Consider the following 25,533-nt stretch of genomic DNA (forward strand, 5'->3'; position numbering starts at 1 on the left):
TTGTTTTTCCAGAACATTTGATTGAGATCTGGAAAATTTGGAGGTCAAGCCAACACCTTGAAGACAGTTTCTTCCAGTTCTGATGCTCATGTGCCAATTTGGCTGAGGGCAAGTGTCAGCATGGGCAGCCTAACCAGTCTGTGGCTATACTGCCCCATACACAACATACTGTGATGCACTGTATGTTCTGACACCTTTCTATAGGAGCCAGATTTAACTTTTTTAGCAATTTAAACTACAGTAGTTCTATTGGATCAGACTACACTAGCAGCCTTTGCTCCCTATGCTTGGCTGCCAAAGACCCTGTCACTGGTTCACTGGTTCACTGGTTTTCCTTCCTTGGACCACTTTTGATAGGTCCTGACCACTGCAGTCCGGAAACATCCCACAAGAGCTGTCGTTTTGGAGTTGCTCTGAGCCAGTTGTCTAGACATAACAAGTTGGCTCTTGTTAAAGTCACATAGATCTTTACACTTGCCCATTTTTTCTGCTTTTTACAAACCAACTTCAGGGACAACATGTTCACTTGCTGCCTAATATATCACACCCACTTTCAGGTGCCATTGTCACAAGATAATCAATGTTATTCACTTTACCTGGCAGTGGTCATAATGTTGTAGCTGATCTGTGTATATAGTCAAAGGCAGCACAATTGCTGCTTATAGTTTAGCTATCTTTCCAACTATTATGGGAAATGTGCTATTCTCCAAGGAATGTGTGACATCCAGAGATCAGAGTTCTTAGGGTTGATTCCTAGGGTTTTAGGGTATATATTTTATGCAGGCAATGATGAGATGGGGTCAATGATGAGATAAGCATCTTACACAGGCTGTTGAGGAGTGCTCGTATCTCCTGCATGTTGTTGCAGCCATTGTAGAAGTGACCCATATTATAGGCAACTGAATGGGAATGACATGATTTGCTCAATATACCAAACCCATAGACCCCTATTACCACTGTGTTACTTCATGACCAAAAATGTTTGGGCCCCACATGTCAATGCACCTTGTATAAAAATAGTATAATCTCCATGATTTAATGAAATTGCAGTTTTGTAGTATGTTGTTTACAAAAAAATAGTGAAAAAGACAATTAAACAGGAAGGTACTAGCTGTGTCTCAATTGATGTATTTTGTTACTTTTTGGATGGAATAAACTGTTAAGTAATTTGAATGATTTGGATAATATACAATAAAAATAAATATTTAAATATACTACATTTGCGTCACTTGTGTTTTAAGAAGGGAGAATAGCAAAAGTAGATTAATTGCTTTGTTTTATTCATTCTAGGAGCCTATGATCGTAGCGTCACTCTTCTGGAAGTGTGTGGGAGCTGGCCTGAGAGCTTTGGGTTGCGCCACATCTCTTCCATTGAAAGCACAGATGAAGGTCTCCGTGAGCGACTGGCTGACGCTATGTCCGAGTCCCCAAACCGAGAAGTGGTGGTATCAGGAACAGGTACAAAAAAGAGGTGTGATATGAGGTCCCACAATTCTCTTTGAAATTCTCTTTGTTTTATGTATTGCATTGTTCTTTAGATTTTTAGCTCCATGATTGTGAAGTATGATAATGATGATACAAAGTACTCCTTGATCCTTAAGGCTGGGATCACACTTATGCAAATTAAATGCGGGTTTCCCTGCATCCAATTTGCATGACAAGAGATTGCTACCGACTCTCAATGGACCCGGTTTACACATCTCCGGAACGGCTGTGGAGCGAATTGCACAGAAGTCCTGTGCATCTTTGGCTACGTTTCAGGTCCGAATTCAGGCAAAAATTCGGGCCCGATTTGTCCCTGAAATGGAGAACAGGAACACACCGGACCCCTGCTGTCAGCCGCATCTGTTTTAAGTGTGAACCCCACCTAAAGCATGTCTGTACTTTACCTATTCAGAGTAAAGCAACAGGTTTCCACCTGCCGACCAAGCATTTTCTGGCATTTTTTGTTTACAAGTTTAAACCAGTATTATTTTGCTAAAAATTACTTAGAAACCCCAAACAGTATATATATATATATATATATATATATATATATATATATATATATGACGGTATTTGAGCAGCTTTTTTTTTAAACACAATTATTTTGGAAAAGTACACTTTAATGAATTTTAATGCAAAAAAACACAATATATAACTTGTTGGTAAAATATAAAAGATAATGTTACGCCAAGTAAATAGATACCTAACACGTCACACTTTAAAATTGTGAATGCTCGTGGAATGGCGACAAACTACGATATCTAAAAATCTCCATAGCCAACACTTTAAAAATGTTTACAGTTTACCTGTTTAGAGTTACAGAGGAGGTCTAGTGCTAGAATTATTGCTTTCGCTCTAACATTTGCGGTGATACCTCAAGTGTGGTGCGAACCCCATTTGTATATGTGTGCACGACTTACGTATGTGTTCGCATTTGCACACAATCACAGAGGGATGGGGGAGCTTTAAAACATTTTTTCTTATTTATTTTATTTTTTATTTTTACACCGTCTCCTTAATTTGTTGTAATCACTTTTGTTCCTATTGCAAGGAATGTAAGCATCCCTTGTAATAGAAGTAAAGTCTTTATGGCTCTGTGGACATATGTCCTCTTGCTGCTTGGGTCTGCATATTAATGTCTATGCATGCATAGTAATGTATGTGAAGGTTGTAAGGGGGAGATATCCAGTCCATCTAGATATATATCAGTGGAAAAAATTGTGTTTTTTTTAACCTTGTTTGTTAACTTGCACCCTCTTAAATAATAGTCCTTGGGTGTTTGCAGCCACCCATAAATTCAACCATCTTTTTGTGTTTATGGATATGTTTACTAAATAGGAAAACTTACACAACAGGGAAATTACAACTCCTATGCATGTCTGCTGGTGTAGTCACTTCTACCAAAGTATTATGTCCTTTAAATCAGGGGTAGGCAACCTCGGCACTGCAGCTGTGGTGAAACTACAAATCCCATCATCCCTCTGCCTTTAATAGACATGTCTGTGATTGTCAGGGTGTTGGGACTTGTAGTTTCACCACAGCTGCAGGGCCAAGGTTGCCTACCCCTGCTTTAAAGCATCAGTGGATGGATACACAGTAGCAGGGTATGTAGAACATGAACAGGCTGATCACATGTATACATCTAATGAAGTATATGACAAATACCTAGGTTTCCTTTAATAGTTTGCTAACGTTTATGTTGCTGACATGCAGTATTTAGGTTTTCATTTTGCAAGTAGTTGGCACATAGTGATGCCATCATGGGCATCTAAGCTGCCACCACATAAAAGGGCTGATGGAAATACAAGGAATGTTGTAGACATTAGCAGTAGGGTTGTGAAATAAATTCACATTATGCTCTCTGTGGTCTGTGCATCTCCTGAACTCCTCTTGGCTCTTTAATCCCAATGTAATCCATCTCTGAAATGTTCAGTTATATAGAAAAATAATCTCATTTGTTTTCATAGATCTAATAAGCTGACCTCCCCACAAGAGGTTAAGAGATGTTAGAGACACTTATATATGTTGTGCTTTTCGATTCTTGTAGAGAAGCTTGCTTTCACTTTGTTATATCAGACAACATTTTCCATGACACTGAAGACCTATGCTACTATCACCACTGATTTACATATGCTTCCAATCTCATTTTTTGTGTAAGTATTTAGTGATTGCTTACATTTAATAATTAAGATTTATTCTTACAGCTCACAGCAAGTTAGATAAAATCTCAACTGCTGTGTGGTACAGTGCTGTACAAACTTATTATAAAATAATAATAATAGTAATAATAATAATATCCATTACATTAGCTATCAGTTTTAGATGAAACACATATTTGTATATTATTTTCCACTGCGTGAAGTTGGAATGAAATTGTAATGGAAAACACCCTTTTCTGTTGGTTTTGAGTGGTAGATATTAAAAACAAAAGCTGGTTGACAAATTTATTTTCTGAATACATTTTTTTTTCTAAAAATCTATCATCTCCCTTCCATCCCTTTGGCTGTCTGTCTGCCCATCCATCCGTCTGTCTTGATTAAATTTAGTTTTGCCTGACTTGATTCCAAAGCCATGTAATTGCCAGATTTATAGTGTGTCATGTAAGCATGTGTGAAAGGCACAAAGGATAGGTTTGGCATAGAGGATGTGCTGGCAAGGAAACACTTGACATGATTTATGGAGGCTAGATGTTTCTGCCTTAGTTATTTTATTAGCTTGTGTTTGATGGTGTGCCAGAGACCATTGTCTTTATTACTGTCCTATTTTTTCACTCTGTGGTGACAAAATCTATAATTGTCTTTGTTGTTCAGTTGTATTTTATATTTTAATTAGTGTTTTATGATGCTTTGTTGGATTTGTCAAACTGGTGTTGCAATAACATGCTGTATACACCTCTTAAGCCATAAATATGTCTCCATGCTTCCATCATTTATGTTCTGCAGTATGTACGGTATGAGCAGAACCTGGTGTTGTGTGCAAATATTCAGACAAATTCAGCAGTCAACTGTATATTGCTTCCTTATAATAATGAACTATCTGAGGGTTTACTCACATTAGAATTTTACTTTAATGCAAACAGGTGCCATTTAGGTGTTGTGATGATAGAAGCCTTGCTTCCATTGTCTGTTGGGGTCATCATACTTGATTTCTTTTTTTTTTGTACAAAGCACTTCAAAAGAACATAGGTACTGGTTTCAACTTAAATCTAGGCAGCATCTGTACATAGAAAATAATACATAAACCACAAAATAATCCATAGCCTGCCCAGCACTTCATGATACACGGTCATGTCCAGGAATTCAACCTTGTGTCAAGGAAGCAAAAGCTTTTTACTTACAAGGCTTTACTTTTACTTTTTACTTACAAAGCTGCCAGCACATCTCTCTGTCTGCGGGTCTCTTCCAGCTTTTTCCAAAAATACTGAGATTCTCTCTGCAAAGGAAGTTGTTTTACCTATAAAGGATCACCACAGCAATACCATTATCAGGCTTTATAAGGCCAGCTTCTATTTTTATAGCTGACCAACTTTCCCAGTGCTTCTCCCACAATAGGTACAAATAAAGAATGGGCTGGTCTTATACTTAAAGTGGTTGTGAAGGCAGAAGGCTTTTTATCTTAATGCATTCTATGCATTAAGATAGAAAAGCCTTCTGTGTGCAGCAGCCCCCCTCAACCCCCCCCAATACTTACCCGAGCCCATCTCGATCCAGCGATGTTGCACAAGATCCTTGGCTGTCCGGAACTATCCCTCCTCATTGACTGAGACAGCAGTGAAGCGCCATTGGCTCCCGATGCTGTTAATCAAAGTCATTGAGCCAATGAGGAGAGAGAGGGGGCAGGGCCAGACTGCAGCTCTGTGTCTGAATGGATACGCCAAGCTGTGGCTTGGCTCGGGTGCCTCCATAGCAAGCTGCTTGCTGTAGGGCACTCAACAGGAGGGAGGGGCCAGAAACACTGACGAGGGACCCAAGAAGAGGAGGATCTGGTGAGTATAACATGTTTGTTATTTTTAACAAAAAAAAATGAGACTTTAGCATCACTATAAAATAATTTTTGCACCCACCATATAATTCACACTTTTGCACAAATCCTATAAGCACCTAGTGAGCTGTGAGCCATTAAAATTGGATTAAAAATTTTAAGGCGGCCAGTCAAACTTTTGTCTATTCTACTAGTGGAAACATTAACATTGCTTATGATGACTGTGTTGTTATTGAGCTACATATACTGTAGATTAACTTAATATGGAAGCATGCACTTTAAAGTACTTAAAGTGCCCCTTATACCCTGCAGAAATGTTATAACCTGTTGAAAATATATTAATAATAGAGGACAATCATTCCCTTTTCTATGGTATCAAAGTAACAAAGTTTTTACTTACATGTATGTATGACACATTCAAAAGAGTGAGCAGGAATCGTATTCAACACATCCTGTACTACCATGTGTGACTCTAGCTTTTCCTCCTAATGCTTGTGTTTTCCATAAGAATGAAGTAAAAGGACAAATCAGGAAAAAGAACAGAGATAGTGATTATTCAACATTAAACTAGCCCTACACTGCATGTCAGTCAACTTGTCATCTTAAATGATAACTGTTGCTAATGATGCAAGAACCGGTTGCATGACTAGAAAATATCTGGCTGTGAATGTGAAATCTTATTCTGTAAGGCATAAAATAAAGAAAACAGTAGCAACAAATCAGAAATTACTGTAATGCAAGCGGAATTTCCGTTGGAAAAATCTTGGATGGTTTTTCTGACGGAATTCCGCTCAAGCTTGCCTTGCATACACACGGTCACACAAAAGTTCTCTGAACTTTCGACCGTCAAGAACGCAGTGATGTACAACACTACAACGAGCCGAGAAAATGTTCAATGCTTCCGAGCATGCGTCGAATTGTTTCCAAGCATGCATGGTTTTTTGCGCAACAGAATTGCATACTGATGAACAGAATTTCCATCAAGAACTTTTTCTGTTGGAAAAAAAGAGAACCAGCTCTCAATCTTTTGCTGGCAGAAATTCAGAGAGAAAAAGTTGGATGGAGCATACACATGGTAGAAATATCTGACCAAAAGCTCCCATCACACTTTTTTTGACAGAAATTCCACTCGTGTGTACGGGGCATAAGAGTAGGAGCAAATTATAAACTCTAACTGACTCCTATGATTTAGTGAATTTCCAGATTTCAGAACAAACTGCTTATGGACTTGTGCTGACCAGAGAGAATCTTTTTTTTTTTCTGAGCCACACATGGATCAGAATTTGTCTGTTCTCTGTTGAACCGGACAATTTGATTCATCTGTGACCAGCTTTTTTCAGTAGCCAATGAAAGAAACAAAGAAACAAACCCCAAAGTGCTGTAGCTCCTGGCAGCTGGTCAGAACATATTATGGTAATGTCATAGTGGTACAAATTAAATTCTCATTGGTTGCTATGGGAAGTGCTATCTGATTTTCTACTTGTGCTATTTTAGAGAATAAGTACTTCACTATTGTATGGTGGTATCAAAAACGTTTATATCTGATATCTAATTTAAATAAATTGACTTGCATAGTTCTAAGGTGGCACAAGTATAATTTGCAGTTGTGTTTTTTATTTCCTAAAGTTCCTTAAAACTTGTATGGTCATGTATGGTGAATTTTAACCAGTGAAAACATTTTATAAACTGCAATTTTTTGAGCTTCCTTACAATATGCAATGTAAAGACACATATAGTAGCTAACTGAAAGTCGTCTTACTTTAGTCTGCCTATACTAGACAGTTGAATGCCAATTTCTGATTGACTGTGATACCCCATGATTAAAATCAGCCCAGGCTGGTGTATCCACTACTTGGATTAAAACTTTGTGATGATAATTGCTACTGTAGATGTATCAGCAGCAGTTGTTCAAGTTATGTTACACAGTGCCCATGTCCTTGGCTGTTCTTAGAGTATTACTCATTTGTGAAAATAAAAATGTGTAACTTGAGGTTATCCTTTCCCAAGCAATTATTATTCCATCATGTAGACTGTTTTACAGGGCTTATGGTATGCAGGTGCTTTATGTAAAAAATACAAGTAATAAGACCAAACCTTTCCACTTGGCATTTTCATTAGTTGAACCAGAGATGTCTTGAGAATAAATATGGATTTTTTTTTTAAAACATGTTTCAGTTTAAAACTGCTGAAGACATTTTTTGTGGATCTTAATTTTTACCACTGAAAAAATATCTGTAAAAATTCCATAGAGATTAGAACAGGATAGTGTTACATCAACGATGAATGAAAAGAAAAATTTTACTTCTAGGTTACAAAAACAGGTTTTAAAATGAATGATATAATAATAATATTAGCTTAGCATACTTCCTGTTCTACTTCCAAAGTGTCAGCTTTGAGCAGAACATGCTACCTAGGTGTTATCTGCTTTGAAAAGAAACAGAATATTCTTACAGTATTTAAAGTGTATCTAAACTTTAAAATAGAAAATCATTAAATGATAACTTCCCATTACCACTGCTAGGTGACTTGATTTCTTTTACATGCATAGATTGATTTTGTTCAGCCTGCAAAAGGAATGTAGTGGATTTCTCCATCTGGATGGATAACTCCCCCAGCTATTGTATTTTGACAGCTGGTACCTCACTATGATTATCAGCCATTCACAGAGATCATGTGACCACTAAGTCCACCTTCCCTCTTGGCATTAAGACCCATTTAAAAGGCCGCAAAGTGGCAGCAGGAAAGGGGTTAGAGTATATTTCCACTTTTGCTGTCATACTTAAGAGCCCCCCACTTTCTGTTTGTTATGTGATCCAATTCACACAACGTATCTAAAATAATTTGCCAGGGACAGTTTTTTTTATAAATCCATTAACATACAGTGCAGACCCCAAGCCTTGATGTTCCCAACCCTTTGTTAGAGCAGACAGTGTTCAAATCTAGTTAGCAACTAATAATGAAATATGCCAGCACAATATTGGCAGGGCTAATTATGATAAACACAACTTCCTACAGCCTCTTCCTTAAAATTATATAGAAGAGAAAGCTATCTAAGGTTTTTCATACATTTTTGAAAGGAAAAAGGTAAGTACCAATTTTACAATACTTTTTTTTAACCACTTGCCGCCCGCCATATAGCAGAATGACGGCTGCAAAGTGGTTTCAATATCCTGACTGGGCATCATATGCCGTCCTCAGGATATTAGGCCGCTGTGCGCCCCCGGCAATCGTTGTTGCGGCGTGTCAGTCTGACACACCGCAACTCCAATCTAGGTAAAGAGTCTCTGACGGAGACTCTTTACCATGTGATCAGCCGTGTCCAATCACGGCTGATCACGATGTAAATAGGAAGAGCCAGTGAGCGGGTTTTCCTCACTCGCATCTGACAGACGTGAGTAGAGGAGAGCCGATCGGCTGATCTCCTGACAGGGGGGTCTGTGCTGATTGTTTATCAGCAAAGCCCCCCCTCGGATCCCGCCCAGGACCACCATCATGCCGCCCGGGACCACCTGGATGGCCATCCACACTGGACCACCAGGTATGCCCCCCCTAGACCCCCAGGGAAATACTAATTTGTGCCCAGGCAGCTGCCAATCAATGCCCAGGCAGCTGCCAATCAGTGCCCACTCACAATGCCTACCACTGCCAGTGCCACCAGGGATGCCTATGAGTGCCTCATATCAGTGCCACGTATCAGTGCCCATCAGTGCCACGTATCAATGCCCATCAGTGCTGCCTATCAGTGCCCATCAGTGCCGCCTATCATTGCCCATCAGTGCCGCCTATCAGTGCCACCCATAAGAACCCATATTTGCAGCATTTCAGTGCCCAGCAGTGTAGCCTATCAGTGCCCAACAGTGCCACCCAGTGCCACCTATGAGTGCCCATCAGTGCCGCCTATCAATGCCCATCAGTGCTGCATATCAGTGCCACCCATCAGTGCCGCCTACCAGTGCCGCATATCAGTGCCCGTCAGTGCCCGCTCATTGGTGCCACCTCATCGGTGCCGCTTTATCAGTGCCTGTCAGTGCTGCCTTATCAGTGCCCATCATTGAAAGAGAAAACTTACTTATTTACAAAATTTTATAACAGAAACAAAAGCAAAACTTTTTTTATTCGGTCTTTTTTTATTTGTTTAGCAAAAAATTAAAACCGCAGAGGTGATCAAATACCACCAAAATAAAGCTCTATTTGTGGGAACAAAATGCTAAAAATTTAGTTTGGGTACAGTGATGGATGACTGCGCAATTGCCATTCAAAGTGCGACAGCACTGAAAGCTGAAAATTGGTCTGGGCAGGAAGGTGTATAAGTGCCCAGTATTGAAGTGGTTAAAGTTATGCTATGTGAATGGTAACATGTAACAAATATAAAGTAGGTGTTATCTAAAATTGGCTGCAAAAGTGGAAATACACTTTAGGTAAGCAAACTGCCCTTTAAAGGGTCTTTAGAGAAAGGCTTTCTCTTTTTGGCACTCCGAATTATTACATCAGTTGGAGATTAATAGACTGTGTCAGTCCAATAAATTGTCAAATTAGAAACTTTTGAAAAAACAGCAATACATTAATAGTTCCTGCTGTTTTGTTATATTTTTGTGAAGGCAGTCCATGAGGTGTTTCTTCGTAACGTGAAACCATATAAATATTGGCAAACATTAATCCAGTTATATGATCAATAAAAATCACTCAATGTATTTTTAAAAGCCACAAGAATGAAAAGTATGTGTTATCTAGAACAACCAATCAACTTCTATGTTTTTTTGTGTAGAAAATAAAAGAAAGATATGGAGCATGCATAGCTAGGGACTGTCCCTGATTTGGAGCAATGTCCCTCTGTCCCTCTTTCTTTCTCATTTGTCCCTCATTTTGGTCTGATCTATATAGTTGTATATAAAATACACTTTTTTATCTTTCCCAGTGCTAAACCTTTCATCCAATTTCTAAATTGCTGCATTTGTACATTTTAAAAGCCAATATAAAGGAATAGTAGTGGTAAAAAAAAAAAAAACCACTTGTGGATTTAATTAACCTTTTTTTTTTTGGTTAATTCTCCTTTAAGGGGGTGTGGCAGGGGGCGTGTCCTATGCCTACATACGTTTGTTAGTAGGTGTCCCTCATTCCTATCTCAAAATGTTGGGAGGTATGAGCATGTAAAGATAGCAGCATGCCTCTTTAAATTAGTAACTTGACAGAGGGGTAGTCATGCAGAGGTGTCAGCCTAATGCCAGACAAATATGCATCAACTACTTATCCAACTGACTGTTCAATCCATTGGATGTAAAAAATGTAAAAAAAAAAGCATTGAATACACTGCCAATGATATATTTGCCTGCATCCATGCTGGATTTGAGTAAAATATTGCATGATTGGTTCATCGAACAGTGGAATCAATAGTTTGTGTTCAGCTAACAGTAGAGAAATGTATAGAAATCAGCCTGCTGATGCTCCTTTATTGACCAGTCTTTAGGCTCTAGGAGTAAAGCTGACTAAAGGAACAAAGAGATTTATTTACTAAAGGCAAATATACTGTGCACTGCAAGTGCACCCGCAGTTGCGCTAGATCTGAGGGGAAACTCTGAGATGAAGGGAAGCTCTGCTGATTTTTAACATCCAATCATGTGCAATCAAAAATGATTTTTTTATTTTCTTTGCATGTTAGATCTAGAGCTATTACTATTTGCCTTAGTAAATCAACCCCAAATTCTGTCATTGAAAAAGAAGGGGTTGCCAATGATGACCTCCTTTTGCTTGTGCTAGTAGACTGGTTGTTACACTAATAAAGCAATAAAAAAATAAGGCACTACTATAAACCACAAAAAATCATGAAAATGATAAATATTGTACATAAAAAAATATGTAAAAATATGAAAATAGAAATAAGTGTCCAATAATCTATAATAGTCCTTTCAAAAGTCTTCCAATTATCGTGCTCACAAATGTACCCATTAACCTTATACAAGTGCTCCACCACGGTGCGTATAAAATGCATACTCACCAACCATGAGCCTTTAATTTAATAGATCTTAAACATTTGGGATGATAGCTGATAGCACTCCTTAGATCCTAATTCAGGTAGTCATCCGAGGTCACCATATGGGATCCAAAGCCAGCAAACACTCCAAATATGAATTTCTTACTTATTGTATTTTCTTGATGCTTGTGATGTAGCCAGGGCCTTCCAGTTGCCTGCTTGTAAGGGTATATTATCAGTGCCTTCCAGCGAGTTCTTGGGAGTAGGTGTTTAAGGCCTATTAAAGGCTCACGGTTGGTGTATGTGCATTTTATACACAGTGTTGTGGAGCACTTGTGTAAGGTCATCATACATTTGTGAGCATGGTAATTGGAAGACTTTTGAAAGGACTATTTTACATAATTGGAAACTTATATCTATTTTCATATTTTTACATATTTTTTTCATGTGCAATATTTGTTATCACTTTCATGACTTATTGTGATTCTTAGTAACGCCTACATTTTTTTTTTGTTTTGTTTGTCTAAAGTGGACATTTCCAGTCAAAGGGGCAGCTGCACATATATTGTAAAGTCCTCCAGGTTGTATGGGCCACATATATCACATTGTTTGAATGGCTGTTACACTGGCCTCAGTTCTTTAAGTGCTGATGCACACTGGTGTGTTGCAGTAACATGCCTTAAAACATGCATTTTACTGCACATTACCACAAGCACATGGCAGTACGTGTACTGCAGTGTGATGTGCTGTGGTGCCATTCATTGGGAGTAGCACCCTAACGCACTAACACAACGCACTATACCACACATGGTTTGTAATGTAATGTAGTGCATAGATGAAAATAAATGTCACCTTTTTTGAAAATAGGATCTTTATCCTGGTGTGTTAGATTTGTTAATTATGCCTATTGCTTACAGTAGTGTCAGAAACCATGAATCAGACTGAGACAGAAGTACAGTTAAATCACACTTGTTTAATAATAATAAAAAAGGTAAACAGAGTAAACGTAGTCAAAACATAGCCAGAGTTCAGGAACCGGAACGGATAGTCAGACAAGCCAAAACGTCAGGGAGCCAGAGATGAGCGTAGTAAAACAGCAAGCAGGATCTGGAGCCAGAAGGAATGTCATCCAAGCAAGTCTTTAACAGGAACACAGGAGAGCGTCTCTAGAGATGTGACCAAGGCAAAGGCAGAGATCATCTGGGCTGGACGGCTTAAGTAGGCAGGACTGACGAGCAGGATATCATCAACAGGTGAGTCACTGTGGAGAGATAGGAGCTGGCAATTAGCCGACAGCTGAGTGGCCAGCTCAGAGAAGGAAGGGCTGAGCCCAGCCCTGACAAGTAGCTCATCAGTTTCTGGATATAAGGAAGACTGCTACATAAATAAGGAATAGTAAGAGCTGTTTTGTTTGATTTAACCACTCCGGAAGGTTTACCCCCTTCGTGACCAGGCCTTTTTTTTAGATACCGCACTGCATTACTTTAACTGACAATTGCGCGGTCGTGTGATGCTGTACTCAAATAAAATTGATGGGGTTTTTTTGCCCACAAATAGAGCTTTCTTTTGGTGGTATTTGATCACCTCTACCGTTCTTATTTTTTGTGCTATAAACAAAAAAAGACCAACAATTTTGAAAAAAAAGAAATAAATTTAAAAATCAATTTTTTTCTTCATCAGTTTAGACTAGGGATGAGCCGAACACCCCCCTGTTCGGTTCGCACCAGAACATGCGAACAGGAAAAAAATTCGTTCGAACACGCGAACACCGTTAAAGTCTATGGGACACGAACATGAATAATCAAAAGTGCTAATTTTAAAGGCTAATATGCAAGTTATTGTCAATAAAAGTGTTTGGGGACCTGGGTCCTGCCCCAGGGGACATGGATCAATGCAAAAAAAAGTTTTAAAAACGGCCGTTTTTTCAGGAGCAGTGATTTTAAAAATGCTTAAAGTCAAACAATAAAAGTGTAATATCCCTTTAAATTTCATACCTGGGGGGTGTCTATAGTATGCCTGTAAAGGGGCGCATGTTTCCCGTGTTTAGAACAGTCTGACAGCAAAATGACATTTTGAAGGAAAAAACTCATTTAAAACTACCGCGGCTATTGCATTGCCGACAATACACATAGAAGTTCATTGATAAAAACGGCATGGGAATTCCCCACAGGGCAACCCCGAACCAAAATTAAAAAAAAAAAATGATGTGGGGGTCCCCCTAAATTCCATACAAGGCCCTTCAGGTCTGGTATGGATATTAAGGGGAACCCCAGCCAAAATTTAAAAAAAAAATTGACGTGGGGTTCCCCCTAAATTCCATACCAGACCCTTCAGGTCTGGTATGGATTTTAAGGGGAACCCCGCGCCAAAAAAAAAAAAAAAAAAACGGCGTGGGGTCCCCCTAAAAATCCATACCAGACCCTTATCCGAGCACGCAACCTGGCAGGCCGCAGGAAAAGAGGGGGGGACGAGAGTGCGGCCCCCCCCCCCTCCTGAACCGTACCAGGCCACATGCCCTCAACATTGGGAGGGTGCTTTGGGGTAGCCCCCCAAAGCACCTTGTCCCCATGTTGATGAAGACAAGGGCCTCATCCTCACAACCGTGGCCGGTGGTTGTGGGGGTCTGCGGGCGGGGGGCTTATCGGAATCTGGAAGCCCCCTTTACCAAGGGGACCCCCAGATCCCGGCCCCCCCCCTGTGTGAAATGGTAAGGGGTTACTTACCCCTACCATTTCACTAAAAAACTGTCAAAAATGTTAAAAATGACAAGAGACAGTTTTTGACAATTCCTTTATTTAAATGCTTCTTCTTTCTTCCTTCATCTTCTTCTTCTTCTGGTTCTTCTGGCTCTTCTGGTTCTTCCTCCGGCGTTCTCGTCCAGCATCTCCTCCGCGGCGTCTTCTATCCTCTTCTCCTCGGGCCGCTCCGCACCCATGGCATGAGGGGGGAGGCTCCCGCTCTTCTCTTCATCTTCTTCTTCATCTTCATCTTCTTCTTCATCTTCTTCTTCTTCTTCTTCTTCTCTTCTTCATCTCTTCTTCCTTCTTCATTTCTTCTGCGGGCCGCTCCGCATCCATGCATGGAGGGAGGCTCCCGCTGTGTGACGGCGTCTCTTCGTCTGACGGTTCTTAAATAACGGGGGGCGGGGCCACCCGGTGACCCCGCCCCCCTCTGACGCACGGGACATGACGGGACTTCCCTGTGGCATTCCCCGTGACGTCACAGGGAAGTCCCGTCAATTCACCGTGCGTCAGAGGGGGGGCGGGGTCACCGGATGGCCCCGCCCCCCGTTATTTAAGAACCGTCAGACGAAGAGACGCCGTCACACAGCGGGAGCCTCCCTCCATGCATGGATGCGGAGCGGCCCGCAGAAGAAATGAAGAAGGAAGAAGAGATGAAGAAGAGAAGAAGAAGAAGAAGAAGAAGATGAAGAAGAAGATGAAGATGAAGAAGAAGATGAAGAGAAGAGCGGGAGCCTCCCCCCTCATGCCATGGGTGCGGAGCGGCCCGAGGAGAAGAAGATAGAAGACGCCGCGGAGGAGATGCTGGACGAGAACGCCGGAGGAAGAACCAGAAGAGCCAGAAGAACCAGAAGAAGAAGAAGATGAAGGAAGAAAGAAGAAGCATTTAAATAAAGGAATTGTCAAAAACTGTCTCTTGTCATTTTTAACATTTTTGACAGTTTTTTAGTGAAATGGTAGGGGTAAGTAACCCCTTACCATTTCACACAGGGGGGGGGCCGGGATCTGGGGGTCCCCTTGGTAAAGGGGGCTTCCAGATTCCGATAAGCCCCCCGCCCGCAGACCCCCACAACCACCGGCCACGGTTGTGGGGATGAGGCCCTTGTCTTCATCAACATGGGGACAAGGTGCTTTGGGGGGCTACCCCAAAGCACCCTCCCAATGTTGAGGGCATGTGGCCTGGTACGGTTCAGGAGGGGGGGGGGCCGCACTCTCGTCCCCCCCTCTTTTCCTGCGGCCTGCCAGGTTGCGTGCTCGGATAAGGGTCTGGTATGGATTTTTAGGGGGACCCCACGCCGTTTTTTTTTTTTTTTTTTTGGCGCGGGGTTCCCCTTAAAATCCATACCAGACCTGAAGGGTCTGGTATGGAATTTAGGGGGAACCCCACGTCAATTTTTTTTTTAAATTTTGGCTGGGGTTCCCCTTAATATCCATACCAGACCCGAAGGGCCTTGTATGGAATTTAGGGGGACCCCCACATCATTTTTTTTTTTTAATTTTGGTTCGGGGTTGCCCTGTGGGGAATTCCCATGCCGTTTTTATCAATGAACTTCTATGTGTATTGTCGGCAATGCAATAGCCGCGGTAGTTTTAAATGAGTTTTTTCCTTCAAAATGTCATTTTGCTGTCAGACTGTTCTAAACACGGGAAACATGCGCCCCTTTACAGGCATACTATAGACACCCCCCAGGTACGAAATTTAAAGGGATATTACACTTTTATTGTTTGACTTTAAGCATTAATAAAATCACTGCTCCTGAAAAAACGTCCGTTTTTAAAACTTTTTTTTGCATTGATCCATGTCCCCTGGGGCAGGACCCGGGTCCCCAAACACTTTTTATGACAATAACTTGCATATAAGCCTTTAAAATTAGCACTTTTGATTTCTCCCATAGACTTTTAAAGGGTGTTCCGCGGCATTCGAATTTGCCGCGAACACCCCAAATTGTTCGCTGTTCGGCGAACTTGCGAACAGCCAATGTTCGAGTAGAACATGAGTTCGACTCGAACTCGAAGCTCATCCCTAGTTTAGACCAATATGTATTCTGCCACATGTTATTTGGTAAAAAATCCCCATAAGTGTATATATTGGTTGGTTTGCGCAAAAGTTATAGCACCTACAAACTATGGGATATTTTTATGGAATTTAAATTTTTTAATTTATTTTTACTAGTAATGGTGGTGATCAGCGAGGATAGCGGGATTGTGGCGGACAAATTGGACACTAAGTGACACTTTTAGGGGACCAGTGAAACTAATACAGTGATTAGTGCTAAAAAATATGCATTGTCACTGTACTAATGACATTGGCAGGGAAGGGGTAAACATCAGGGGCGATCAAAGGGTTAAATGTGCCCCTAGGGAGTGTCTTTCTAACTGTGTGGGGGATGCTTGTAATGTGGGAAGACAGAGATCCATGTTCCTGCTTAGCAGAAACACAGGATCTCTGTCTTCCTTTGTCACAGAATGGCGATCTGCCTTGTTTACATAGACAGACAGCCATTCTGCCTGTGTCGGGAACGATCGGCGGGTCCTGGCAGACATCAGGTCCACTGGACCTGCTGATTGGCTCCCGCTGTGTGTCCAGTCCTGCTGTGCTGCAAACCCGGAAGTAAAAATTACGTACAGGTACAGGTACATCATGCTGCCTGTAGGAGCCGCCGCCCCACAGTACATGTACGTGGGGCGGTCGGCAAATGTTTAAAGAGCCATATAAACCAATGAACAATCATCTTTCATTTTGCTAGTTCCTTCTTAATAATCAAATGCTAATTTTGACTTACTGCCTTGATGCTACTCCATATCCATCATCAGTTCCCTTTGCACTACAATTTGCATGTGGAACATGATACAAGCAACATTTTGTAATAGTTTATATTTAATTCATAAGCCTTTGAAATTGTACCCCTATAAACACATATAGCCTCTCTTTATACTTCCTACAAATTATAGAAAATAGGGAAGAATGATTGCTTTGAGGAGGAGAAAGGGAATGAAATAGGTTTCTGTAAATGTTAAAGCAAGTTTTATTATTTTACTGAAATGCACTAAAACAGACTCACATTTCAAAGATTCTGCAATGCAATTAAAAAGGATATTGTACATATGTTTGAAATTAATTTCAATACTAATTCAATCAACATACAGTATTATTTCAAGTGTTTCAAAGGCAATGTGCGAGAGCTAACAGATTTGAATATGGTTCTAATATTTTTGGGTGTGCCAGTAACAGAAACTGTCACATTTTGTTTTTAAACATGTGCATTTTATTATTTTTTATGGAAATGCAAGTATAATATATTTATAAGAAAGATGCTAATATATTTAAGCACCTTGTATACATTGTGATGGGTGCAAGGAGTTTTGGAACATGTTTCTGTTCAAAGAAAGCACTGGTTATAGTCAAGCTTTCCAAACAAGGCAAGGTGGAAACTGCCCATACCCATCAATCATATTTTATCAGTCTGATTAAAGTGAAATCTGATCGACTGCTATGCGTTAATGTGCTCATACACAAGCTAAACATCAGGAAATGACCCAGTTTGCCTATGCGTGTACAAAGCACTATCCAATGACTTTCCTGATGGAAACACTGTGCTTCAGTGTTGTCCAGAGGGGACGGCAGATCACCTGTGCAGTAACCATGTGCAGGTTTCCTATTGTCAGAAGTTGATCCAGAAGTTCTACAGCAATTGTAAATAAATATATAGTATACTTACCTTGACACCGCTATTCCCAGTATTGGATTATTTAAAAGAGAAGTATGGTTTTCTTTTTTTTGGGCTAATCATACTTACCTAGGCGGATGGAGCATCAGACCAATGCTGCAGCTGCCCCCCGACATCTCTGCATGAGAACTGAGCCACCGAACACCGCCGATGGCTCGGTTTTCACTCCTCCCCGAGCAGAGCGATGCTGACTGTCAGCCAGCATCGCTTCTGATGTGCTCCTCCACACTCATTGGAGCGATGAGCTGAGGGGGGGGGGGGCGGGGAGCGGCCGTCTCATCGGCTCACTGAGACTGCCATCAATCAAGGCAGCTGGCGGATCCAGACTTGAGAAGTCGGATAACGCATTGCCTCGACTGATGGCAGTGACGTCAGCGGAGACCGGATTTCAGACCGCTCTCCCGTGAAAACGGGTCACAGGAGTGCAAAACGAATTGCACTCCTGTGACCCTTAGGAGAAGCCCAGCCTAAAAAGCTCAACTAACAATGCAGCATTCATTTAGTTTTATGACACACTGTATGCAGGCCCTCTTCTGCCCTCTTAAAAGGCTTTTGCTGATTTCTTGGCTTCTATCACATTTCAGCAACTTAACTCCTCCCAACAGCATTTGTTGGAAAAATTGATGGACTTTATTAACCTCCCTGGCGGTATGATTATTTCGGATTTTAGGTGCTGAAAGCGGTGCAATTATTTTGCATGGAAATTTGGCGTTTTATATTGTAGGTCTGTAAATCTTAACAATAACGCACTTAAATCTGTCCAAACCAGAGTCTAGTAGATATCCCGGGTATGATAAAGTTTGAAACACAAAAACATAAATTATAATATAATAAATAAAAATAAATAATTAAAAAAAATAAAAATAAATAGTAATAAAATAAATTTCCCCACGATTCACTATCGCTCAATTCTGCAAGTGTTCTAATTTACTATCGCTGTTTTATAGCTGGTCTAAAGCCACTTTTGACGTAAAGGGACACTTTTTGGTTGCTATGGACAATCTCCAGTTTCCAGGCAGAAATAACAGTGTATATCATGTAAAACTGCATGCAGGGCATGGGCCAAAGCACTGGGGACAAAGGGGATGTGAAATCATTTCATACAGTACTGTAATCTGTTATGATTTTTACGTTTTTTTAATTTGCCGCCAGGCTCCGCCCCCGTGCGTCGCGACGCTCGCAGGGAACTGAGCCTGGCAAGGAGAGACTTCGGAGGAGGACGGAGCCCTCGGACACTGCGGGGGACATGGCAGGATCCCGGGGACAAGGTAAGTAAGGAGGCACCAGGATCCTGCGATGTAATCCCGAGTGTGGCTCGGGGTTACCGCTAATGGTCCTGAATTTTAACCCCGAGCCACACTCGGGAAAACCGCCAGGGAGGTTAATAGCATAATCTCAAAGAGTGATAATGTTAGTATAAATAGGAGCTGTGGTACAGGAGATAACACAAGTGAAACAATTTTCAAGTGCTAAAATAGGCGCGTTTCGACCCCACCGGGTCTTCTTCAGAGGATTCGGGCGCTGTAGAGAAATTTTCATTTATTGAGATTCATAGATATGACCAGAAAATAAAATAAAATAAAATATGACAGGTATACATTTATCGGTATAGTTACCAATCACATCGTGTTAAACAATTTCTCCTGAGCCTAAAATTCTCCAAGGTCTCTCCCACTCAGTCCCAGCAGGGGTCCCTGGCCGGCTGGTACACCAACGGAGGGAGCCAAACCGAATGCGTGTCTTACGAGGAGTCACAGAAGTGGATAAAATCCCAAAGCCAGGGAGGGGTGTGAGAATGAGGGGGCATCACCTGCAGTCGAAGCATAGAGTAACAGTGCTATCAGTGCATTATATTTAGCACGGACAGAAATATATATGTCATTGCAATCGTTGAGTTTTGGGAGTAATAAGTCTGTTTTTAAATTTTTTTTTTTTTTTTTTACTGTTATCTGTATTTCTAAGGCCAGCAGCATGTAGATATTCACATATTCGTTTGAAGGTAAAAATGAAAGTAGTAGCTGTGAATAGATATAAATATCAATATGTCAAAGACTGAGTAATAAATGGGTAGTGGTAAGTATGTTGTATTGTGGGATTGGAATGGAAAGAATAGCATGATAAAATGGAAGAAGAATAAGAGTATAGAATCAGAAATAAAGAAATGGGGGAAATAGAACGGGGAAGGATAGCAGGGACTCAGACATGTGAGGGATAGGTGGGAGGAACGGAAAGGAGGGAAAAAAAAAGGGTGGGAGGGGGGCAGGGAAGAGTGACAGGAAGGAGGAAAAAGGGACAGGTGGAGGGAGGGAAGGAAGAATGGGGAAGGGGAAGAAAGGGGCCAGAAAGAAAGAGCCCCAAAGAAGGATGTTGAAAAACTGAGGATATGATGAAAGGTGAAAAAACAGTGATGTGTGAAAGGATGCAAGTGGGGGAATGGAAGTGTAGATAGGAAGAGAGCCCAAGAATTGGGAAATCATGTGAATACAGTGAGTGGGGCCAAAACGAGGCCAAAAAATGCAACGAAAAACGAGAAAAACAAACCAAAACGTGAGAAAGTGAATGAATGGAAAAAGGTGTGAGATACATCAGTGATGGTGTGCTAGCGCCAACAAGCATGAAAAGTGAGTGGTAAATTTGTGTATTCGAAAGAAGAAGAGAAGAAGAATGTTGGAGTTCCACAGTGGTAGGATAGATGTTGAGAGCAGATAGGATTCCAAATTACAAACAGATTCAACTTAAGAACAAACCTACAGTACCTGTCTTGTTTGGACCGCCTGTATACTGCTGTTCAGAGTATATAGGGCCTGGGGGCCCCACGCCTTTTCTTTTTTTAATTTGAGTGCGGGGTTCCCTTTAATACAAGGGCCTGGTAATGGGCTGGGGGGTACCCATGCCAATTTTTCAAATAATTTTCATCCATATTGCCGGGCCCCAACATTACATTATGGCCGCAAGCAGTTTTAAATGACTTTTATTCCTTTAGAAATTTCATTTTGTGCAAGGACTGTTCTAAACACAGGAAACATGCGCCACTTTACAGGCATACTATAGTCACCCCCCAGGTACGATATTTAAAGGAATATTTCACTTTTATTTTTTCACTTTAAGCATTATTACAATCACTGCTCCCGAAAAAAGGCAGTTTTTAAAACTTTTTTTTGCATTGATACATGTCCCCTGGGGCAGGACCCGGGTCCCCAAACCCTTAATAGCTTGCATATTAGCCTTTAAAATTCGCACTTTTGATTTTTCACGTTCGGGTCCCATAGACTTTAACGGTGTTCGAATGTTCGCACAAACTTTCGGTCCGTTTGCATGTTCTGCCACAAACCGAACCGGGGGGTGTTCGGCTCATCCCTAGTGGTTAGTAGTCTGCTGTATATGTGGTGGATGGTGTTGTAGGCAATGAAATCATGGCCTTCAGGTTCGGGCAGGGTGGTAGGACAGAAAATAATTGTGTTGCTTTGCAGCCTGAAATGAAGGCAGAAACAGTTTTTGTATTACTCAGTGCAACTTATAACATCCAAGTGAAAACCGCGCTCAAGAGCAAAAGACTGAAAAAAATATACTACAGCTGCAACAAAAACCAACGAATATCAGTGTGGCAAACAACAATAATAAAAAAGTCAAGTGCGCTTGCAGTAAAAATGCATTAATTAGTGACATGAAAGGTGATCATAGGTAATACATATGAAAATGTAAAAAAAGTGACAAGTAAAAGTGACAAAATAAAAGTGACAAATAAAAATAAAAATAGAAGTGAATAAAGTTCATAAATACATAAAAAAAAAAAGTCCATTCATAGATCAAAACACTTGATGAGGGCAAGCAAATTCCGAAGGAGGAAGATCAAGCAACCAAAGTTCATCTACCCTCACCCAAAAAGGAAAGAGAGGGGAAGAGGGAGGTGTAGAGAGGGTCCCTGAATTGGTGGTGAATCCAAAAAGGATAAGACTATACCCTTACTAGAAACGGTGGACCTCCTGAAGAGCAAGGTCTTACTCGCAAGCAGATAAAGCCCTCTGCAGGGACAAATGGACCTCCAGTGTGTCCGCGTCTTTAAGCGTCCATGGCATTCCAGTGGCAAGCAGACCCAGAATCCCAATTTTTCTTGTGCTCATCCATAAATCCAGACGTTTCGGAAACGTCTGGATTTATGGACGCTTAAAGACACAGACACACTGGAGGTCTTTTTGCAGAGGGCTCTATCTGCTTGCGAGTAAGACCTTGCTCTTCAGGAGGTCCACCGTTTCTAGTAAGGGTATAGTCTTATCCTTTTTGGATTCACCACCAATTCAGGGACCCTCTCTACACCTCCCTCTTCCCCTCTCTTTCCTTTTTGGGTGAGGGTAGATGAACTTTGGTTGCTTGACCTTCCTCCATTGGAATTTGCTTGTCCTCATCAAGTGTTTTGATCTATGAATGGACTTTTTTATTGTATAAAATTTTTTTTATGTATTTATGAACTTTATTCACTCCTATTTTTATTTGTCACTTTTATTTTGTCTCTTTACTTGTCACTTTTTTTGCATTTTCATATGTATTACCTATGATCACCTTTCATGTCACTAATTAATGTTGGAAGGTAAACCTTCTTCCCATTTACAACTTTCTGGCAGAGTGAAGCAGATTTTCCTCAAGAATTTGACGGTATTTTGCCCCATCCAATTTGCATTCTTGACAAGTGCTCCAGTCCCTGCTGCTGAGAAACTCCCACATAATAGGATATTACCACCTCCATGCTTTACAGTAGGAATGGTGTTATTTGGATGGTGAGCTGTATTGGATTTCCGCCAGACATATCGTTTGGCCAACTAATTCTATTTCAGTCTCATCTGACCATAACAGCTTTTTCCATGTGGCCTTAGGCCCGATTCACACCTATGCGGGTTGCAGTTTGCATATTGCAGGAGCATTTTGCGTTTTTCAATACACGTTTTTCATCCATTGAAGTCTATGGGACCAAAAACCAGAAAAAAATCCTTGATCCTTTCCATAAAATGCACAGATGTGAACTACAGCCATAGGAAACCATGTTAAATGGACTGTAGTGTATTTCTGCAAAATGGAAAATGCACAAAAAAATGCATAGGTGTGAACCAGGCCTTAGAATCTTCAAGGTGCGTTTTGGCAAAGCTCAGTCGTGACTGCATGTGACCTTTCTTAAGGAGTGGCTTTTTTCTTGCAATTGTGGAGAATTTGTGATATTGTTGTCACATGCACACAATGACCACTCTTTGCCATAAATTCCTGAAATTGCTTGAAAGCTGCTGTAGGCCCCTTGGTAGTGTGTCTGTCCAGTTTCCTCCTGGCTCTTTCATCCAGTTTGGAGCGACGTCCTGATCCAAGGAGGGTCTGTGTTGTACCAAATACCTTTCACTTCTTAATAATAGACTTCATTGTGTTTCTAGGCATTAATAAAACCTTTGACATTTTTTTGTATCCATCTCCTGACTTGTGCCTGTCCACAACTTTATCCCAGAGATCTTTTGACAGTGCCTCACCACCCATAGTTGATTGTTTGCTTCAATTACATTACCAGGGACTGAAATGCTCCAGGAAAGCTATTTTTATGCTGAGCTAATCAAAATGACCACAATTGATCACAATTGAAAGTCGAATGGCTTTGTGTACCATTGAGAAGGTAATTAGCTACACCTGATTTAGTTTATAAATCATTTTTAGGAAGGGAGTGATTCTTTTTCCAATTGAGTGATTCTGTTTTTTTTTTCTGGCTTGTTATATCTTTCATTTTGATGTTACAAGTTGCACTGAAAACCGTGTCTGTCTGTCTTAATTTCAGGCTGCAAAGCAACATGTGACTATTTTCTATACCCACTGTATAGTTTACACTATTTCCTAATCTTTTCCAATGCCTAGTTTATTCATAGTCTGTTCACATATCCATGTCCTTGCTTTGAAGATTAAGCAGACTCTGGCTTTTACCTATCTTAAAAAAGTGCTCTCTCCAGATCCGTATTTTTCAAGAAAACCATTTAATGAGTCATAAAATCTTGGGACTGAGAAAGGCATCACTGGGAATCCATTACCATACCACTTATTCCAAATATGCCAGAGGAGTTAGTGTATTTGTTCATAAATTACTTACGTTCCACCCATTGACCTCAGACTGGATTCGGAGGGCATATATGTACTTATACATGTGTTTAAAGATGCTGTGCACTGGTGATCGTGGGACTGTATTTGCCACCTTCAGCTAACCCCACCATGTTATATATATAATTGCAATTGGCAATCCTGTTTGGTGCAGTCCATATTCTTTTAATGGGGTGATGGGGGTTTTTAATATACCCCCTTGTCTTCATTTAGAAGGGTTCCATTCCACTAACAGGGCTACATTTCCACAAGGCAATGCTCCACAATTCTAATACCAAGGTATCATTCTTTAGAATTGAATTATGAGTAGCCGGTTCCCGACCGGTTGACGACTATATACTGCGGCAGAATGGCACCGCTGGGCGAAACCCCCTATGGGTAAGTCGTACCCTGTTGGAGCCGCTAGGGGGCTCGCGCACATGCTGCACCGCCGGCTACCTGTGATCGCGTGCACGAGCCCCAGCATGGGGATTTGTGTGTGTAAACACACAAATCCCTGTTCTGTCAGGGGAGAGGAGACATATTGTTTGTTCCTACTAAGTAGGAACAACAATATGTCTCCTCCTCCAGTCAGTCCTATCCCCATACAGTTAGAACACATCTAGGGAACACACATTTAACCCCTTGATTGCCCCCTAGTGTTATCCCCTTCCCTGCCAGTGACATTTACACAATAATCAGTGCATTTTTTTAGCTCTGATCGCTGTATAAATGTCACTGGTCCCAAAAATGTGTCAAAGGTTTCCGATCTGTCCGCCGCAATGTTGCAGTCCCAATAAAAATTGCAGCTCGCCATCATTACTAGTAAAAAAAAAAATAAACAAATAAAAATGCCATAAATCTATCTCCTATTTTGTAGATGATATAACTTTTGTGCAAACCAATCAATTTACACTTATTGCGATTTTTTTTACCAAAAATATGTAGAAGAATACATATCGGTCTAAACTGAGGAAGAAAAAAAAATTGTTTCTCTTTTTTTGTTTATAGCGCAAAAAAATAAAAACCGCAGAGGTGATCAAATACCACCAAAAGAAAGCTCTATTTGTGGGAAAAAAAGAATGCATATTTTGTTTTGTTACAGTATCGCACGACCGCGCAATTGTCAGTTAAAGCGGCGCAGTGCCAAATTGTAAAAAGTGCTCTGGTCAGGAAGAGGGTAAAATCTTCCGGGCCTGAAGCGGATAGTTAGAGACCACCAAATCCATTAATCATTAATTATTTTTCTCCTAGGAGGTCTAATGTATCTTACCAGCCTTCTGGACCTTGTAATATAGTCATGTTAGGCCTCAAGCACACGAGACGCTGTTAAACGCGCGTTTAGAGGCAGTTGGACACTTTTTTCAACTGCCCCTGAACCTATTCAATGTTATCCTATGTGTCCATATACACAGTCTTTTTTTTTTGGCGTTTTTAGGCAGTTGCGTTTAACCTCATTTTTCCAGAAGCAAAAAAATGGCTTCAGACGCAAAAGTTTTCCACGTTTCAGACGCCAAATGTGGCTAAACGCGGC

The 25,533-nt window shown here is 40.8% G+C and overlaps 1 protein-coding gene across 4 annotated transcripts in view; it reads left to right on the forward strand.

Annotated features, from left to right (window-relative positions):
• Window positions 1-25,533, forward strand: part of BCAS3 (BCAS3 microtubule associated cell migration factor) — a 1,663,284-nt gene that overhangs the window by 1,541,231 nt on the left and 96,520 nt on the right. For 2 of the 4 annotated variants that reach the window (XM_073615250.1, XM_073615251.1), the window contains one exon: window positions 1,291-1,458. In XM_073615250.1, the coding sequence (XP_073471351.1) occupies window positions 1,291-1,458 (168 nt within the window). Of the gene's footprint in view, window positions 1-1,290; window positions 1,472-25,533 lie in introns of all 4 variants that reach the window. The other 2 variants (XM_073615252.1, XM_073615253.1) reach the window with 1 other exon arrangement.

The sequence above is a fragment of the Aquarana catesbeiana genome, linkage group LG02 (genome assembly GCF_042186555.1).
Source record: "Aquarana catesbeiana isolate 2022-GZ linkage group LG02, ASM4218655v1, whole genome shotgun sequence".
In the NCBI taxonomy this organism is placed as follows: domain Eukaryota; kingdom Metazoa; phylum Chordata; class Amphibia; order Anura; family Ranidae; genus Aquarana; species Aquarana catesbeiana.